Source organism: Centruroides sculpturatus, unplaced genomic scaffold (assembly GCF_000671375.1).
Source record: "Centruroides sculpturatus isolate CEXI.00-Female unplaced genomic scaffold, Cexi_2.0 scaffold569, whole genome shotgun sequence".
In the NCBI taxonomy this organism is placed as follows: domain Eukaryota; kingdom Metazoa; phylum Arthropoda; class Arachnida; order Scorpiones; family Buthidae; genus Centruroides; species Centruroides sculpturatus.
In genome coordinates this window covers 337,480-356,362 of record NW_019384810.1, presented here as the reverse complement: position 1 = coordinate 356,362, position 18,883 = coordinate 337,480, and the positions used below count along the sequence as shown (strand labels likewise).

The 18,883-nt window shown below is 30.6% G+C and overlaps 1 protein-coding gene across 1 annotated transcript in view; it reads left to right on the top strand.

Annotated features, from left to right (window-relative positions):
* Positions 1–18,883, top strand: part of LOC111629776 (multidrug resistance-associated protein 4-like) — a 105,980-nt gene that overhangs the window by 33,044 nt on the left and 54,053 nt on the right. Inside the window, exons 9-12 of the mRNA XM_023373689.1 lie at positions 2,308–2,421; positions 2,661–2,741; positions 3,417–3,608; positions 15,437–15,531. Coding sequence (XP_023229457.1) covers positions 2,308–2,421; positions 2,661–2,741; positions 3,417–3,608; positions 15,437–15,531 — 482 coding nt within the window. The remainder of the gene's footprint in view (positions 1–2,307; positions 2,422–2,660; positions 2,742–3,416; positions 3,609–15,436; positions 15,532–18,883) is intronic.

The following is an 18,883-nucleotide window of genomic DNA, read 5'->3' as shown; positions in this document are numbered from 1 at the left end:
ATAAATTAAGTTAATATGTAATTATATATACAGTACCTAATTTTTATATAATTAATATATAATTATATGTACAGTACCTAATTTATATATAATTTATATATAATTACATGTACTGACGAAAATAAACTCAATTTACCCGCCTAAATGTCTGTAGCGTGGCGCTACTGAAGGCGGAAAAGTAGTTCGGCTGCCCGATGACGTTTTACGTAATTATAGGAGTTTTACCGTTTTTTACAGATACCGTCGCAATTTTTTCGCAGTTTTATAGGAATCGTAATTATAGGAACCGTAATTATAGGGGGTCTACTGTACTGTATATGGATTATAGCAATCACTCCTGACAAAAACCACTTTTAAAAGAACATAGTTTTGAGTATTAAAAAAAAAATACAACAAAAATAAAATTGGATTTAATTATAATCTAAAACGTTGCATTTATAAACAAGGTCATAAAACAATTATCGATTTATTCACGTTAAATTAACCACCACTGCTATCTAGCTGTCCAAAGAGCAAAATATTTGATATGTTCCTAACTGGTTTGTTTATTGTTCTTTGAGCTCGTATGGATTATATCCGAGATCCCAATATTCGAATATTTTGTAGAAATTGTACTATCTAAAAAAACCACTTTATCTTAAAAAAAAAGTAATAAAAAATTTGAGCTTTCAACATCATGTGAGGCCAGCCGATTAGGGGTGAGGTGTTTTCGACAGCCGAGCGGTTAATTCTGTCGTGTGGGCGCGGAATGACTCACCGAGACAGGTTTACCATATAAAACCGTTTAATAATATACATAAATTGTTCTTACAACAATTCAAGAAGTCAGGCGAACGCCTATCCACCGATGGGTTACTAAAACAGTTCCCAAACAACACGGAAAAGTTCGACAGTCCTTGGGTGTTTCGCACATCGGACGCAGAGAACGATGTCCCCGGAGCACGCACCAGCACTTGTTGCGATGTCCTCGGTTAACGAGTTGTACCTCGGCGATTCTGGACAGAACGGGTTGTCGAAACCAGCTCCTAGGGCGTCGAAAGAGCCTTCGTTGTGTCTCTGTCGTGAGCACCAAATCCCAGCAGNCCCAACGTTTCATGGCAATCGGATAAATGGTGTAGTAATGCATGAAGGACACAGACATACATTCATTTTTATATACTGTATATAGATTATAGCAATCACTCCTGACAAAAACCACTTTTAAAAAAACATAGTTTTGAGTATAAAAAAATACAACAAAAATAAAATTGGACCCAATTATAACCGAAAACGTAGCTTTTATAAACAAGGTCATAAAACAATTAGCGATTTATTGACGTTAACCACCACGGCTAACTGGCTATCCAAATAGCAAAATATTTAATCTTTTAATATTTCGAACTGGTTTGTTTATTATTCTTTGAGCGCATATGGATTATATCCGAGATCCCAATATTCGAATATCTTGTAGAAATTGTACTACCTAAAAATACTTTATCTTTAAAAAAAGTAATAAAAAATATGAGCTTTCAACATCATACCGATTTAGCTTTATTTATTGAAGAAGAATAATGTTAATGGCACCACTTAAATTACAATTTTCTGGAAGGGAACCATCTGAATTAGAATTGTAGACTTCTGGTAAAGATCAATAATATTTTCCGATCATAAACTATTCGATTTTGCATTCCAATTTCCGCAAATTTATTTTCAATTAGTTTGTATTAATTTTTATTAAACCTAATAAAAACACATTTCTCATATATGTGATAAAGGAATTTTACAAAAAAGTGAAGGCAACTTATAATATTTATAGCAATTTTGTCTTCAAATAGGGAAAATATCTGGCATCATGTTATTTCAGTTAACATGAGTTAAAACAAATTATTAATGTTTTTTGTCGAGTCCTAAACGATAATTTTATTCGAGCCTTATATAAAACTGATAACGATCAAGTTCATATAGGACTCTACTTAGGAAAAACCTCTTTAAAAAACTTAAATATTATAATATTTAGTCTTGAACGTTTTAAAAATACTTTAAGTATTTCAAAACTTCATTATTCTCAGTTTTCTGCTGTAGCCACTGAAAAGCCATTTGTGTCATAGCCATCGTGGGTTTCATCAGACCCAGGATGCGGTTAGCAGATGATTACATAAAGGGATAGACAATTCCTGGACAGATCGCCTTTAGTGCATTTTTCATTCTGTTATACTAGACTCAATTTTTGATTTTCCACAGTTGTAGTTTCCAATAGCTTTAATTTTCTAGGATTTCTAGTGAATGGGTATAAAATTTCATTAATTGCTTTTGCATATTTGAATTTAGGCTTTTCTGCTTCTTCAAGAAAAAGACAGCAATGCCTCAAAAATTCTAGAAGAAAGAGAAAGTTTAACCGAATTTGGAATATGGGTGGATAATGTCACAGCTGCATGGAAAAAAGTAAGGCATAGCTTCATTTTATTTAATTAACTGTACTGTACATTACTCGCATGATATGAATGCACCCTAAGTGTCGCATGCCGTCTCACAAACACCAGTTATTTTTTCTAAAATTGTGAAATTATTGGTTGCACATTAGAAACTGCAGTTACATCATTATTTTCTGTATTTTTACTTTGTAAAATATTTGTGAATTAAGGAAATAACTTACAATTTATTTACTTTTTTTCTTTTTAAAGGAAACAACATTGAATGATATTTCTTTAAACGTACAGCCTGGAGAATTACTAACTGTTATAGGTCCTGTTGGATCAGGAAAGGTAAATATCTTGTTCTACAGTTCTATATTTTAATTTAATCATGTGCTTTGTGATTTTAAGATTGTTTAGAATAATTAACAAAATTGAATTTAAATAATCAAACACATTTATCTATTAGTAATGAAACTAACTTTTAAATTTAGATAATAAATTTGTTCTACGATATTTAATTTATTATGTTATCTGATTATTGTATTGGTGGAGGCAGTTATTTTTTTACCTAAAATCGCCTTTTTTTCTTTCTAAAAATAAATTTAAATTTGTTTTTCTATTTTCGTTTTTAATTGATTAAAAAAACTGAAAACTTCTCGTAAATTTTTTAGTATTATTTTTTCGTTTGCCTAATTCGCCATGCTGTCAACATCTAGACCTTTTATGTAGACAATAGAAAAAAAACTATTGTTTACATAAAAGAAAGTAATTTGTAACAAGTCATTTTACATCTTTAACTGGATATAGGCCTATTTATACTTACATTTTGTAGAATTTTTTCATTTAACATATCTCATTTAAACGTAATTTTATATGTAAAAATAACAACAGAATAGTATGTTTTAAAATTTGATTTTAAATTAATCGCAATATTTAATGCATATTATTGAAATGGTTATGTATTTATATTATATATGCATAGTTTTCAATTCAAATAATCAAACGTTTTATTCATTCCATTAGACTTCTCTATTAATGTCGATATTGGGAGAGATTCCGATAAGTTCTGGTAGGGTGACAGTTAAAGGAAAGATCGCTTATGCTTCTCAAGAAGCTTGGGTATTCAACGACACTATCAGAGAAAATATCTTGTTTGGAGAAGAATATCAAGAAGATAAGTATAGAAAAATCTTGTATATCACCGCTCTTGAAAAGGTAATAAACTTTTTTTATTTTTTTTTGTCAACACTTTTAAATAATTATATGGTTGGAAAACCACTTGTTTCATATAACAAGTCAATAAAATAACACTGAAGATAAAGCGTGATATTTGTTTAAAGTTGATTATATACAAGGAGTAATCTATTATATTGCTAGCGGAACACAGACTAGTGAAAGAAATTTTCCTCCATAATTCGCAAAACATAGTGTTCAATAAATTCGATATAAAAATATATCAGTAGTGTCATAGCTATTCAAAAAATAGATAAGTTATTCACTTCTATACTTAGGATTCATTCATTATATCATTTATATAATTTATATCATTCCCAGAAAATTTTCTTCATTCAAAGAATAAAATAACAATTAAGTATCAGATAATTAAAATGATTTCTTACAACTAAAAACATAATTATGAGTTACTATTTTATTTACAACTCATAATTAGTGTTTCCAATTTTTGAAAATTTCTGACCCGGTACAAAGTCCTAGAATATAAGGTTGCCTCATAGAAAAGAAACGCTTTTCATTGGTTGCTTATTTGACGTCACTTTTAGTCGAAAACGAAACATCTTACTATGTCCTTATGGTAAAAACATTACCGATCAGAGGATCGTAGCTTTAATTACACGCTAATATTTTATTAATTTCGATTCTTACGTAATTAAATATAAATAAAAATGGATTATAAATAAGTGAAATCCGGAATATTGAGCAAATCTTCGTAATTTTTACGTGTAAAGTTGAAATTAAAATGCATTTTTCTACTTTCTAAATGAAATCGATTTTTTCTATTTTATGACATTATAACAATAGTTTTTTAAAAATTAATTTTAGTAAATTGTACATATGTGATTTATATATAGTAAATTAATTTAATTTCTATCGTCAAACTACTTTTTTTGAACTAAAAATAATATTGGTTTAATTTTTAATTTTTAATACTCATGTGCCGAAAACGATATTATTGATATCAATATATACAAAATAAAGTTTCAATTCATTTTTTATATTATAAACATGTTTTCGATATCAATATATATGTTACCGGCAAAGTACTGCATTCTATAGAATGCCTAAGCATTGTATATTTTATTTTATTTATTTATATATTTCTCAAAAAGACACTGTGACCAGGTTGGCCTTTTACAAGTAACTTAAAGCAAAATCAACAAAACCAAAAAAAAACAAAGTGCCGTAAAACTATAATGCGTAAAACTAGCCGGCAATCTATGAAACGATTCATATTTTACAAATTTCCTAGGAATTCTATAGAATGCCGAATGAGAAACCGGCAAAGTATGAAATACATCTCCGTGGCAAGACACGTGGCAATCGAATATCACGTGGCAAGGCACGTGACTTTTAACACTGCGGTTTGTTCGGGAGTGTCAAAATACGTAATTTTACTTAAATTTGTTCAAAAAAATTAGTTTTTTACTGTGCTCCATGAAAATGGAGGAGCAAGCTGTAGTGTTGGAGAAGGTGTCATGGTCTATAGACATAAAACAACGATTCGACGATGAACAGTCCAAAATTCGAGTTAATGCTGTATAAAACAGTATTTTTTTTAACGAAACTACTTACCAGAAGTTAATAAATGATGTACAAAAAGCCATAATGACTACTAAGAAGGAACTTGGGACTATTGGTTGCTGAATCGCTATGATGTGATGATTATAGAAAACAAAAGTAAACTCATTTATGCTGTAAAAGAAGGCATCAGTACTATACAGTATTAGGTCACGGACTCAGAGTTATTTCACGTACTTCATGAAGCTCATTGGCTATTGGACACGGAGGACATGATAGAATGTTGAAAGAACTTTCAACCAAATACAAAAACGTTACACGTCATGATATTGAATTGTACATCCACCTTTGTGAACCTTGCCACAAAAAACAGAAAGATATTAAAAAGGGCATTGTTGTGAAACGTGTGATTTTTTCCGAATTTAATTCCCGTTGTCAGGTAGATTTTATTGACTTTCAGTCGCAGCCATATAGAAAATACAAATTTATTATGGTGTACCAAGACCATCTCACAAGATTTGTGATTCTTAAGTCTATAACGTCAAAAAGAGCTGAAGAAGTACCCTACAACCTAGTGGACATATTCTCGTTGCTTGGAGTCTGACAATGGTAGGGAATTTGCCAATAATGTGGTGACCAGCTTGAAGAAGTTTTGGCCAGCACTGAAGATCGTCCATGGGAAGCCTCGCCATTCACAATGCCAGGGTAGTGTCGAAAGAGCTAATCAAGATATCGAAAATATGCTTGGATGTAGGCCAACAAATCTGACCGCTGGAGTGAAAGACTACGTTTCGTTCAATTTATGAAAAATAGAGTTTATCATTCTGGGATCAAAAGAACACCATACGACGCTCTTTTTGACTGCAAGCCTAAAGTAGGGCTTACATCGTGTTTTCTACCAGAAGACGTTTTAAAAGACATAAATACAGAGGAACAGCTAGAGAAAGTAATAGAAAGCGTCAAAACAATGGAAAAAGATGAAACTAATCAGATTATGCAAAAAGAGCCTGTTTTAAAAAACATGAATGAGATTATAGTCGCTAATGGATTAAACCAACATGATGAAGACATGCTTACCGAAAAGATTTCCGTTTCTGATACCCGTTGTGTGTTTAAAGGAAACGAGTGATGCACTTGCATGCAAAAAATGTCGTCAAAAAATTCATACCTTGTGTGGCCATGCTAGTAAAGATGATGAAATGGATATTTTGTGCACCCTTTGTTTCAAAACTGAAAATGCTATTGAAGATAAAATAAATTTTAAAATCAATCTGGAAATACAAGTCAAAAAAATGAAAATGAATTCGGAAAAAAATTCTCACTGCTTCTTTGGGAACTACTGTGGGAGTTTCTATTCCTGACGTCGACAAGGGGCGAGGTGATTCGCGCAATGTATTGGCAGTTGTAATGAGTGTGACAGAGGATGGTTTCTACCGACTTGAAACTTCTGAAGGAATTTTAAAACAAGTATATGCGAGATCACAATTTACTTCATGCCCTAAGAACTTGCTTAGAATTGAAGATATTCCTGACCATGAAATTCCTCTCCGGTCAGTTGCAATTGCTCAGTCCAGTGGAAGTGGCCAAGGATTCGTCAAACGTATGTGTAAAACAAAGTGCCAAAATATGAAATGTCTTTGCGTGAAAAATGTAATGAAATGTAATTCAGAATGTCATTCAAGCCTACCATGTTGCAACAAGTAGGCTAATTTTAATTTCTTATTTTTTATATGAAAATTTTGTTTCCTTTAATAAGAAAGTCATAAATTTTGTTTTGTACAACTTTCATTTTTTTACGTATTTTGAATAAATTTTTTTAATGGCACTCTCATTATTTTCAGAATAACATTTGTATTTTTGAGGAATGTACGTCATTTATATAATAGCCTTATCAGGACCTTTTTTTATACTTTGCCTAAATAGCATTTGTCATGCTATAGAATGCCTAGGTATTATATACAATGCCTAGAGAAAGTATGTAATAATTCGCATATTTCATACATTGCCTAAAAACGCCGGGCATTATATACAATGCCTAGGTATTCTATAGAATGCCGGCTTTTCATACTTTGCCGGTAACATATACAAATCAAGTGTTATGTAAAAACAATTAAATCAGGTATAAACTTTTTTTAATTGTCTATTATTATTATAATTTACTTTTCTTTTTGCAGTGAAACGATCATATTTAATTAAATTGTTCAAAAATTTTTTAATTCTTCATTTTCCTGAGATATATATAAATAATCATTTACATTGCATGAATTTTCAGATATTCCTTGTTCTTTAGAACAAGACATATCTGAAACTTTTTGCAGTAAATCTGCCTCTTCAAACATTTCATTTATTAAATAATTTTCAGCTATCTAATCGTCTTTGTTTAGTTTATTTTGCAATATCCCTGGTGATTTGCCTAAAATTATCATTCTTACTCTATATATTACTTCAAGTGGACTAGGATGATCATTTAAACCACCTCTAGTTCGAGTGTGTGAAAATAGATTTTCTAAAGAATCCTGATTTACTTTACACATTAAGATATAATGGTATTTAGGTATTTGAACTAAGGTCGAAAAATAAATCTTTAATAGATTTAATAGATATAAGCATTCCTTTTAGAAATGTTTGAAGTGATTGTTTAGATACACATCTCGTACTTTCAATTATTCTGTATTATCAAGTATATTATATTGTTCAGTTATGTTAATGCCATAAGCACATTTGGAGGAATAATCAATTTTGTAATGAAAATTGGGTGTTCAACTATTCATAACATCAAACCATGCATTAATTGATGATATAAATTCAGAAGCTGCTAAGGCATTTACAGTTTTAATATATCTTTTAATAGCAATAGCTGTAGAATTAGAAAATAATTCACAAGCTAGTCTAACATTTTGTCGTTAAAATTTTTGACATGCTATATGCTATTCTTTTAATTTATGGCAAACTTTTATTTCATTGGAATCTATTTGAAGTAACTGTTGTAATGAGTCTTTGTTTATTAATGTATGATCTGAAGTTAGAAAACCTGTATCTAAAAACCAATTTCTAATGAGTTTTAACAAATGAGGTGCATCTGGAAAATAGTATATATTATTTCTATTAGATGGATGTATAAATTTAGTATCGAATATATTTATCCCTAATTCCTTCCATAATCCTATATTTTGTCCACCGCAGTCACTAACAACAGCAACAACAGTATATCCTTCATCAAAAAGTTTTGAAATAACAGTAAATAAAAGTTGTTTTTTTATTTTAACATCAAAATCCATGTAAACTGGTTGTTTCCATTATGCAAATAGTCCTCTTGCCATCATTACTAAAACTTGATTATTGGGTCCTATAACATTATCACTCACGTTATCATATTCATATATATGCTTTACCTAAAATATCAGTAAAATGTTAAAACAGAATATTAAAATAATTATTGAATTATATGGTTTTATCAATATGAGTACAGTATATACAGTATTTACCTTCATCTCATCAAACTGAAGAACTGTAAATTTTTCCTTTTCTGAAAGTTCAAAGCCTTTAATTTTCATGATGTCTATAACGTCATTTAATATGCCTTGACAAAGATTTATTTTTTGAAGCCAATCCTTGAAGTGTCGAAACTGCAGATAACGGGATATTCATTTGATTTCTTAAGTATAAATATGATCTTATGCTTAAATATCTCAAAGTAAATGCCAAGTTCATAATTTCTTTCTTCCATTTAATTTTTTTTCTCCCCAGCAGATTATACATTTGTGTTTCTATAAAGATACCTTTCAACATTGATATAATAAAATCTTATTTATTTTTTTCAATTTTTCATGTTCTTTTTGAATGATGACAGTTTTACTTTTCCAAAATTTCAGATTTCTTTGGATTGTTTGCATTCTTATCTCAATATGTTTAATCTTCATTTTAAAAATAGAATTTTCATGTTTTAATTTAAAATTAAGATCTTCTAAAGTTTTACAATTGTTACCATTGTTAAGAGATACTGTACTTCTGGTTTATCCTGTTTATTTCCATCTAAAAGTTTTTTATCAGGTTTTTTCTGTCTTTTTAATAAACGATTCTTTCTTTAATTTGACTGCTTAATATTTTCATTTTCTATACTTCCTAAATTTACTGTCGGTAGTGAAGTTTTCTTTAGTCTTGCCAATAAACCTAATAATTCAGCTTTTAAATTTCTCTCAAAATCATTTTCTATGAAATAATCAGAGCAAACATGACAAGAATCAGGATTAAATTTGTCTTTTCTTTTACAATTATGGATCCATTTTCTTCTTATTATTGAATCTTTAGGAAATCTAAAATAACTAACTTTCCTGTTTAATGACTTTGTTATACAATAGCTGATATTACAATTTGCAACAGCACATGTTGCTCCTGGCATCTAAAATAATAATAATAAAAATTAGGTATTTTTTTATTTTCCTAAATAAATCTAATCAAGATGTAATATTCTGAAGTGGTAAAAGTAGTATTAACATTTCTTACATAAAAATTATTATACAAATAAATAATACTACAATAAATTTATACTAAATATATAAAACATTTTTATATTTAGCATTTCTATGCATTTTACGTAAATATGCATATTTTAAAAAGTTATATTAATTAATAATAAACAATATTTTTTTCCATCTCAAGTTATCTTAAAAGTGTTACCATCCTGTTACGGGGCCAGCTTATTATTTGTAGTCGTCATTTCATCGAGCAGATACTATTTTTATATATGCATAAAACTATTCTTAGTATTTTAAAGTATTTTATTAATAAATATATTTTATCCGTAACCATATTCTGTAATTTCTACAGAACGAAGAGTAAAGACTACAACAGAATATGAAACGGTTCTAGGAACACTTTTGTTACTTCCGAACAATTTTTATCGATATAATTATCAACATAATTATGTTTAATAATAGTAATAACGATAGATATATTTACCTTCGAAGACTATGAGTCTAAAACGCTCAATAAAATAACAAAAATAGTGAAATTCCAAAATTTTCTTCCCTCGCTTACTGTAGTGAACAGGGTTGGCATGATTTAAAAAAAAAATGTTTTAAAACATTTATTAAAACATAGGCATTGGATTTAAAACATTTTTTTAAAACATAGTTTTTTGGAAATAAAATACTTGATCTAGTAAAATAGAAAAAGAAAAAAAACAGAAAATCTTCAGTGTAAGACTCAAGAATGTACAGAATGTTTTATTTAATATAAAATATAGTATTTTTAAATGTTTCTTTATGCAATGGCATTTTTAAAATTTGTATGTTACCGCTAAAGCTTGAAAGTCGTTAATGTGTACATTACCTAGCTAATCTGCAGATTAACTAGGGTAATCCGTTAAAGTTGCTAAAATTGTTCTATTTCTCAAATGACCTAGGTAATCTGCAAATTACCTACTAGGCACTCGGTAAAGTGAAAATAAGATCTTTGCAACGTTTCTGTACACTTAAATTAACATATTGTTCTTTGTTTGATTCTTTAGGTATCGAAAATTAAATAATCAACAAATTGGTTGATAGAATTAATCATCAATCAATTAAAAAACATACAAAAAATCAAACGGTTTAAAATATTAATACAATTAGGGAAATTATTATCTAGATAACCATCTATGGAATTTCGGGACTTTGAGTATCTATCTGAACTGAGGAGACCGAGACGATTTCAACGATATCCAACTTTTGGACCGGAGATGAAAAATAATAAAGTTATCATACTTTTACTGATGATCGCGTGATATAATTGTGCAGTTAATGTTACCTATGGTGAGTAAAATGGCGGCTCGTCCCTGATTCCAGCAAACAGAAGAATGGAAACAGTGGGGACGCACGTTCTAACCTAACCTAACCTATTCTAATAATTACCATAATTATTACCAACCAAATTATTAGAATAGGTTTGGTTAGGTTTGAACGTGCGTCCCCACTGTTTCCTTTCTTCTCTTTGCTGGAATCAGAGACGAGCCGCCATTTTACTCACCATAGGTAACATTATCCAATCGTGCTTACTTATTAGTGCAGTCTAAAGATTGGTGACACTTTGAATTTCATAGCAATTGGTTTTTGCGACAAGCACACCTATTTGTGGTACATTTATTTGTAGCGAAGATCTTATTTTCACTTTATCGAGTGTCTACTAGGTAATGTGCGAATTACCTAGATACTCTGCACATTATATAGGTAATTTGAGAAATGGAACAATTTTCACAACTTTAACGGATCACTCTAGTTAATCTGCAGATTAGCTAGGGTGATGTACACATTAACGACTTTCGAGCTTTAGCAGTAACATATGTACAAATACCAAAACAGGATTGACAGCAGTTGCTTCTGCAGCTTGAAGATTTTCTTATTTTCAGAAATATACAACGCTCAGTAGTGTTTGTTTAATAGTTTAAAAACTTTAACAAGCTTTGCTGTTAATTTCTAAGTTTTAAATGAACAAGTCCATTAGTAGAGAAAATTCTTTCAATTCCCGCTGAAGAAGCCACTGCTGTGTGCAGCTGTGTAACTAATTTTAAAACAGGTTCATCAATTCTGTTACGAAATGACTGCCACTATGTAAGAGGAGTGATATTAGTTAACACAGACTCTTCAAACATGTGTTGCAGAAATGAGCTAGATTTTGCCAAGTATTTTAAAACTGAAGGCATAGTGTATGCTTTAAAATACGTGAGTAGTTTAAAACAGACTAGCAGTAGTAAGCGTGGCAGAGTTAGTGCAGCATCCTTCTTACTCAGGGCCGGATCATCGCATAGACAAATGAGACAAATGTCTAGGGCCCAGTTTCTAGAAGATCCCGTTCAAACTTTATTTTGAAAACATTTGTAAATAAGATTCTTTAGATAATTTAGATTTTTTAAAGCGATGATTAAATATTTCTTATTAATAAAAAATTAAGATTTGTTTTAGTTTTTCACATTATTTAGTTTTGTTTTATTTATTGTTTTATATTATTAGTGTGTTCTATTTCTCGTGGGAGAAGGAGGGGCCCAGTAAAAAGAAAATGTCTACGGCCCGAAAGTGGGTTAATCCGGCCTTGCTCATACTGTCTGTGAGCTTTGCACTCTGGTATATTGGGTTCAGAAGATTTGCTAAAAGGTGATAGTCTGTGATAGCCATATCAAATCTGTCTTTGGCTGCTTGCATGATTCCAGTGATCCCAAGTTGTTGCAAGTCATTTTGAACACTATAAAAGTAATGTTATAAAAAACCTTTCGCTGCAAAAGTAATTTATAAAATTTTCATAGATCATAGATAACGATGTATATGTATTAGCCCTTACGTTTTTCGAAAAGGACTGTTTTTTTCTTAACGCTATGGAGATTACTCGGGCGAAGAACTAAAGAATATCTATATACATTCAATTGAGCTATGACTCGGGAAAACTTTATAGCAAGCTATAGAAAATTTTAAAACTTATAATGGTTCAAAATACTTACCCAGCTGTTGCAATTCCTATATATCATTTTGTAGATGGTTATCTTCAATATATTTTTTCATACTAGCGACTAATCCAACCATTTCTTTCCTACATACTGTATTATGAATTGCACCTGCATGCCAGTTTTCCTGGATTTCCAGAAATTAGTTTGTACTGGTTCCAGATATTATTAGGCCTTCTTCCTGCACTCATTTTTTACTTAACAAGTAACGATGATAATAATAATGTTCTTTTTCCATCCAAGTAATATTACATTAGCTGTATTGCTAAAAAATGTTTTAACTGGCATGTGCTAGCAGGAAATCTCCTCTTAGTTATAAAAGTCACATGTCACGTGCTTTCATGAGCCATGAGAGTGAGAAAAATTTCCCATTCCTACGCTCACGTTTAGCTCACAAGTCAGAAAAAGTTTATTTACTAAATTTATGCAATAAAACCATTGGCATGCCGTGACATTTGATGATAGGGCGGCTGTGTTTCTGTAAGAAGCCGACATCCAGAGACAATCAGTCAATTGCGCATTAGTGATGGTTTAGGGTCCATTCGTATCGTTTATTCGATAATCCAGTAAAAACAGTAGACTTTTCTAAATGTATTTTTAATCTTCCTACCCACGCTCGAGGCTGACTCGAGCGTGGTCCTTAGCGTTCCAAAAAACCGGTCCTTAAGGTCATTTTTGAAAAAAAAATATTTTGATGTTTTTTGTCTCCAAATTTTTTCAAAATTTTTTTCCCGCGCGAAAAAATTTTATCGCGATTTTAATGACGCGTGATTAACAATTAATTGTTTTTTAATGGGAGTTTTTTATCAAATTTCATTCATGGTTCCTAAGTTCTAATGCACCGATTTGACTTCGATAAAGTTATTTAAAGCTAGTTTCTGATGTCAAAAACGACCTCCAAAAGTTTTTAAATTTTATTAATTAATATATTTTATTTTATATAAATTTAATTAATTAGGGTAGGTCGGAAATCGCAATTAAAATTTTAATTTTTTAAAAATATTTAAAAATATATGCCTAGTTTGTAGTACTTTAAACCCTTGTCCTCCCGAGACGTCTATGAGAATTCCCCGGGAAATCCGATCACAGCTGTTCTCAAGGTCATCCAGCTGTATAAACAATGACTCATCGGTGTTAAATTTCGCAGAAAGGCGAGACAAAGGAACTTAAACTTCTGCTCTTTCTTCAAAATTAACGCATTTCTTTCGTTTTTTTCAGTTTTAAGTATTTTTTATGCTTTATTAAAAATTCTATAAGAATTGGGCGGTCAGAAGGGGTTAATATCACAATTTACATTCGGAATCGCTAGCCACGATATAAGAACTACAATTAAAAATAAAATAATAAAAACTTACTTGGTGAAATAAAATGTGTGGTGGATGTACCGTTACATACCTGGTACAAAATATTCTTTAATTGTATGAATATACTTTTAAAGAAAATTGTAATTAAATATACCTTTGTAAAGAAACATGCATAAAAATATGAAATATTCTTTACTTTTAGTAATTACTTGTTGATTTGAGAGAAAGAATCGTTTGTTTTATAATGTAATATGATATTAAAAACGCATAAGTTTCACATATGAACTTTGAACTGGAGATGAATTAGCTTTAATTACACAGATTGATATCAGATGTATGTTAAATTATAGAAAAATGCGTGATTTTTCAAAGTCAGGGTATGAAAACTTCAATCATTTTCTCCACCATAGATTCAGTTTCACCCACACTGCTAATTGTTTTCTTGCTGTAAACAAGCTTTCTCGGTTAGAAATTGATCAAATGACAATGTAATTATTTTATTATACACAGAAAAAAGTTTGCTTTAACATTTGAGAAATAATTTTATCAGGAAAAATTCTGTAATTTAATTTTAATTTATTATGCGGTATAATCAAAAAATACACATTGCATAAATTATTAGAAAATAAGTTCAAAATTTGCGGCTGAATATTTAAGTAGAAATATTTTCCATATGAGAAATAATGCTGTTATTAAAAAAATAATGCATGGTTCACCCAAAATTGGCAATTAGACTATTTCCATGATGTCGAATGGGCAAATTAAAAGGTAAATAAATTAAAAATCAAAATAAAATTAAGTGTTTTGGTCAAATTGGTTGATTTACACTAATCTGTATAAACCAAAATTTCGATAGTTGCAAAATTCAAAGTATTACACTTTTTATCGTGGTAAAGATGAGAGATAGCAATTCAAAAAAATTGCATTGAGAAAAATAAACGCAGTGGTCTACTTTAAATCAATTAACTTTATTTGAGTCCTTAAGGAAAACCATAGAATATATTAGACTCTTGTTAATTTATCAGAAATCTGGCACACTAGTGAATGTGCCAGAAACATGAGCCGTTCTCAGCCCGGCAAACGTATTTGTAAAATCTAAGTGACTCGTACAAAATGGAATTGATATAAAACGGAATAATCAACAGTGTTATAGGCGGGTCGACTGTATTTCTATATTTTAATTTACTTACCTAATTTTCTAAAACTATTAAATCTGGCAGAGGTTTTTAACTCATTTGTGATTAGAGGTACTGTACTTTTTTGTAAATTTTCATTTAACAAAGCATTTATCGCTCAGAAATCTGGCACATTAGTGAATGTGCCAAATTTCTGAGCGATAAAATACATCAGTTGAAGTGTACAGTAAAGGAAATATAATAATGATGCGTGTAATAGATTTATAATTCCTAATGTTTACTGTAATATGTCTAAAAGTTATCTTTAATCTAAATAAATTTCTCAATAAATATTATCTACAATATAAGTATTTTACATTTTTACTTTAACTGTTTTAGGATATAAGCTTATTTCCTAAAGGCGATCTGACTATTGTAGGAGAAAGAGGAGTAATAATGAGTGGTGGACAAAAGGCAAGAATTAATCTAGCAAGGTTAGATATGTGTTACTCTGTATTTCTCTGAGTTTAACGATAGGAGTATGATATCAATGCGTAAAAGACATATAAACTCTAATCATAAATTGCATTATAATAAAATTTTAGTAATACTGTTATATATTTTTTTTTCTAAATTTAATTATCATCTATTGACAATTAACATTTTTTAAAATAAACGTTAGATTGTTTCCATACACAAAAATGTTGTTGTTTTATAAATAATTTAATTTGTCTGAAGTTTGTGAGTTATTCTCCATCTGAAGTAATTTTTATAACTTTTAATTTAGCAAATTTACTAAAATACTTCAATTGAACCAATAGTTCCTGATTCATTTTTTAACAAAAATAATTTTTTCATCATTTTTAGTTCATTTAATTCAATTTAACAATTTAATCTCTTGTTTTCAATCTGAAATAATTATTTTTAAAACTTTTAATGTAACAAAATAATTAATATATAAAAGTTAATAAAAAAAAATTTATGACTATACTAAAATTTCATACTAAAATTTCTAATTTATTTCTATACAAAAATTTTTTTCATAATTTTCAATCCTACAAATTTACTAAAATACTTAAATTCTTCAACATATTCTGGCGCATTTCTGATAACAAGTGTGACCTTTCGGGTCGGCACCTCCTTAGTGCCCTGTCAGGATTGAAACCACCGTGTTTAACGGAACGTGGAAGCCGAGACGGAGATTACGTCACACCGTCGCGCGAGTGGTCCCGTAGGTGGACAGACGGATTCTTAATGTTAGGTCGAGAGACAGCATGTGGAAGCGACTCGGACTAGACTTAACAATTAACAAGGGTTTATTTAAAAATAAATTGGATAAAGTATTGTCGCGGAGAGAAAGCGTTCACATACGGTTCGCGTGGTGATAAATACCTTTGGTAATTGATATCCCGGTCGGGTCGTGTTGAATCAGAGAACTTATGGGCTTCTACAGCATGTATCCAGGGGTGAAATAGCCAGTCAAAATGTCCCTTTTGATTTATCCAGACTCGATCGTGCACTAACACACACACACACAGAAAAGGTTATCCTATGGGCGACTATTACATGGGTGACTATTTCTTGGACGTCGATTTCTTTTCTCTCCGAGGACTAAAACGGAGACTGACTCTTTTCGGCCGTCTCTGGTGATATTCACGGACGATTTCGGCCGTGCACAGGTTAATAGTTCAAGAGAAAGCGTCATATTGCTTTCGAGAAAATGTAACGGAAGACTTTCTCAGGTTGCTAAGACCAACAATTGTTGCGTAATTCGCGCAATGTTGCTATTAAAGACTAGTTCTAATATAGGAATTTCTGCTATCTCATACAAGTATATTTCAGTAACCTTTAATTTAAGAAACTCACTGAATTACTTTTGTGACCGACAGGTCGGCACCGGATCAGCGATGTCCATGTCATGATTGACACACTGTGTTTTAGAGAACACAGAAATTGCGAGGGCGATTCGTTTCGTTTTACGCGCGAGCGGTCGCATTTCGTGAGGTAGGACGCCCGCGAGACAGCGCGTCCGAAATAAGTGCACACCAGAACTCAATTATAGAAGAATAATACCTATTTATGTAAACTATTTACACAAATACATAGGATAACATAGATTTCCGAGCTTCTATATAGCATCATATAATGGATAAGGCTTATATTAGACTAACATAGTTCATTATGTTTTATTCAATAGTATTAGGTATTATTTTAACGGGTCCCTAGCCGCGCGCGAGAGAGAGTTTATATTTCTACGCGAGGCTATAAATACAGTAGAGCATCGATTATCCGACTCAATTGAAGACTCAGGTTGGTCGGATAACTGAGAAAATCGGATAACCGAAAAGAATGAAAAAAATACATTATTAATAAAGTATATTAGTATATCCCATATAATTAGTATATTAGTATGTCGCTATTAAACTACTTCGCGTTGAATTTCCATCGATGTTAATCCTAACAAATTTTTTTAAAATAATAATCATCGCTATTGTATCGTTAAAAATTATTTTTTAATTATTTTATTGCTCACGAAACAAACAACCATTCGTAATTAGAAAATTAAGTCTCGTTTAAATACTTGCCTCCCTTCTATGGTCGAGTCATGTTGCCAGCTAAAACGCAAAAATTTAACAAAAATAATATTATAGCAGCCAAGACAAAGCCAAATATTGTAGTGCCACATCACTAGCGGACATTTGAAATTTGCCGACTAGAACGATCGGTTAACCGATGTGACGGTTAATCGGGGGTCGGATAATCGATGCTCTACTGTACCTTGTTCCGTCGAATCTTGAATTTCGTCGGACTATAGTTAATCTATTGCAACCGGGTAGAAATGTTGAAGTTCGTTGGGTTGTTGGATGGAGAAATTCGAATGTCCGAAAAGAACAGCTACAGTCTGGGAACAACGGCAGCCGGGATCGGTGGCGGAAGAGATCAGCGGAAGGAGAACATCTGGAATATCCTTTCCCCAGGAGGTGGATCATTGAATTCTCTGTTGCCATCGACTTTATCATCTTTATTTCGGGGGTCTTTCCCTTTTAATTTCGATGCCCTTTTTAGGCAATATCAAGTTTTCCGACAAATAGTGATTTTGTTAGGTTTCCGGTGACACATGCGATGTGTCACCTGGGAAAGGAAGTGACTTCATTGAAAGATACGATCATATTCTCCGACAATTAAATTATTTTTTCGCTGGGAAAATTTTACCACAATTTAACTTTCGATAAATTTAATTTTTTTTTCCATCCAAAAAATTTATTTGTCAAGTTCTGGCTCTCACGCTTTAATTAAGAAGAAATTTTTTAACGAATTTGAAGTGAAAAATTTATTTCTATATTATAATTTACTTACCTAATTTTCTAAAACTATTAAATCTGGCAGAGGTTTCTAACTCATTTGTGATTAAAGGTACTTTTTTGTAAATTTTCATTTAACAAATTTAATAAAATTTTTAACTGGTTAGAGATTTTGGCTTTGTTTTTGATTCGATGTAATTTTTAATAATTTATAAGTATTTTGCCTAATTGTTTGTACTCGACTGAAATTGCTGCTATTTAATTTTAGTGGTGAAAGGTCGAGAGAACTGGGGAGTTAAAGGGGGTCGGGTATATGTCCAGTAGGATCAGAGTGAATGAAGATTTTACTCATTACTAACATTTATACTTCTTGTGATTCCTATTTTCAGTTTCAAAATTAAGCACGTTACGATTTTATAGTTATTAATATTTATCAACTTTCTAAAACCAAATCTCATAACAGACGATGTTACACACATTTTTATTAAGTAATACAAGTAGGCCTATAATTATATAAGTAATCATTTATTAAAATTATAAAACT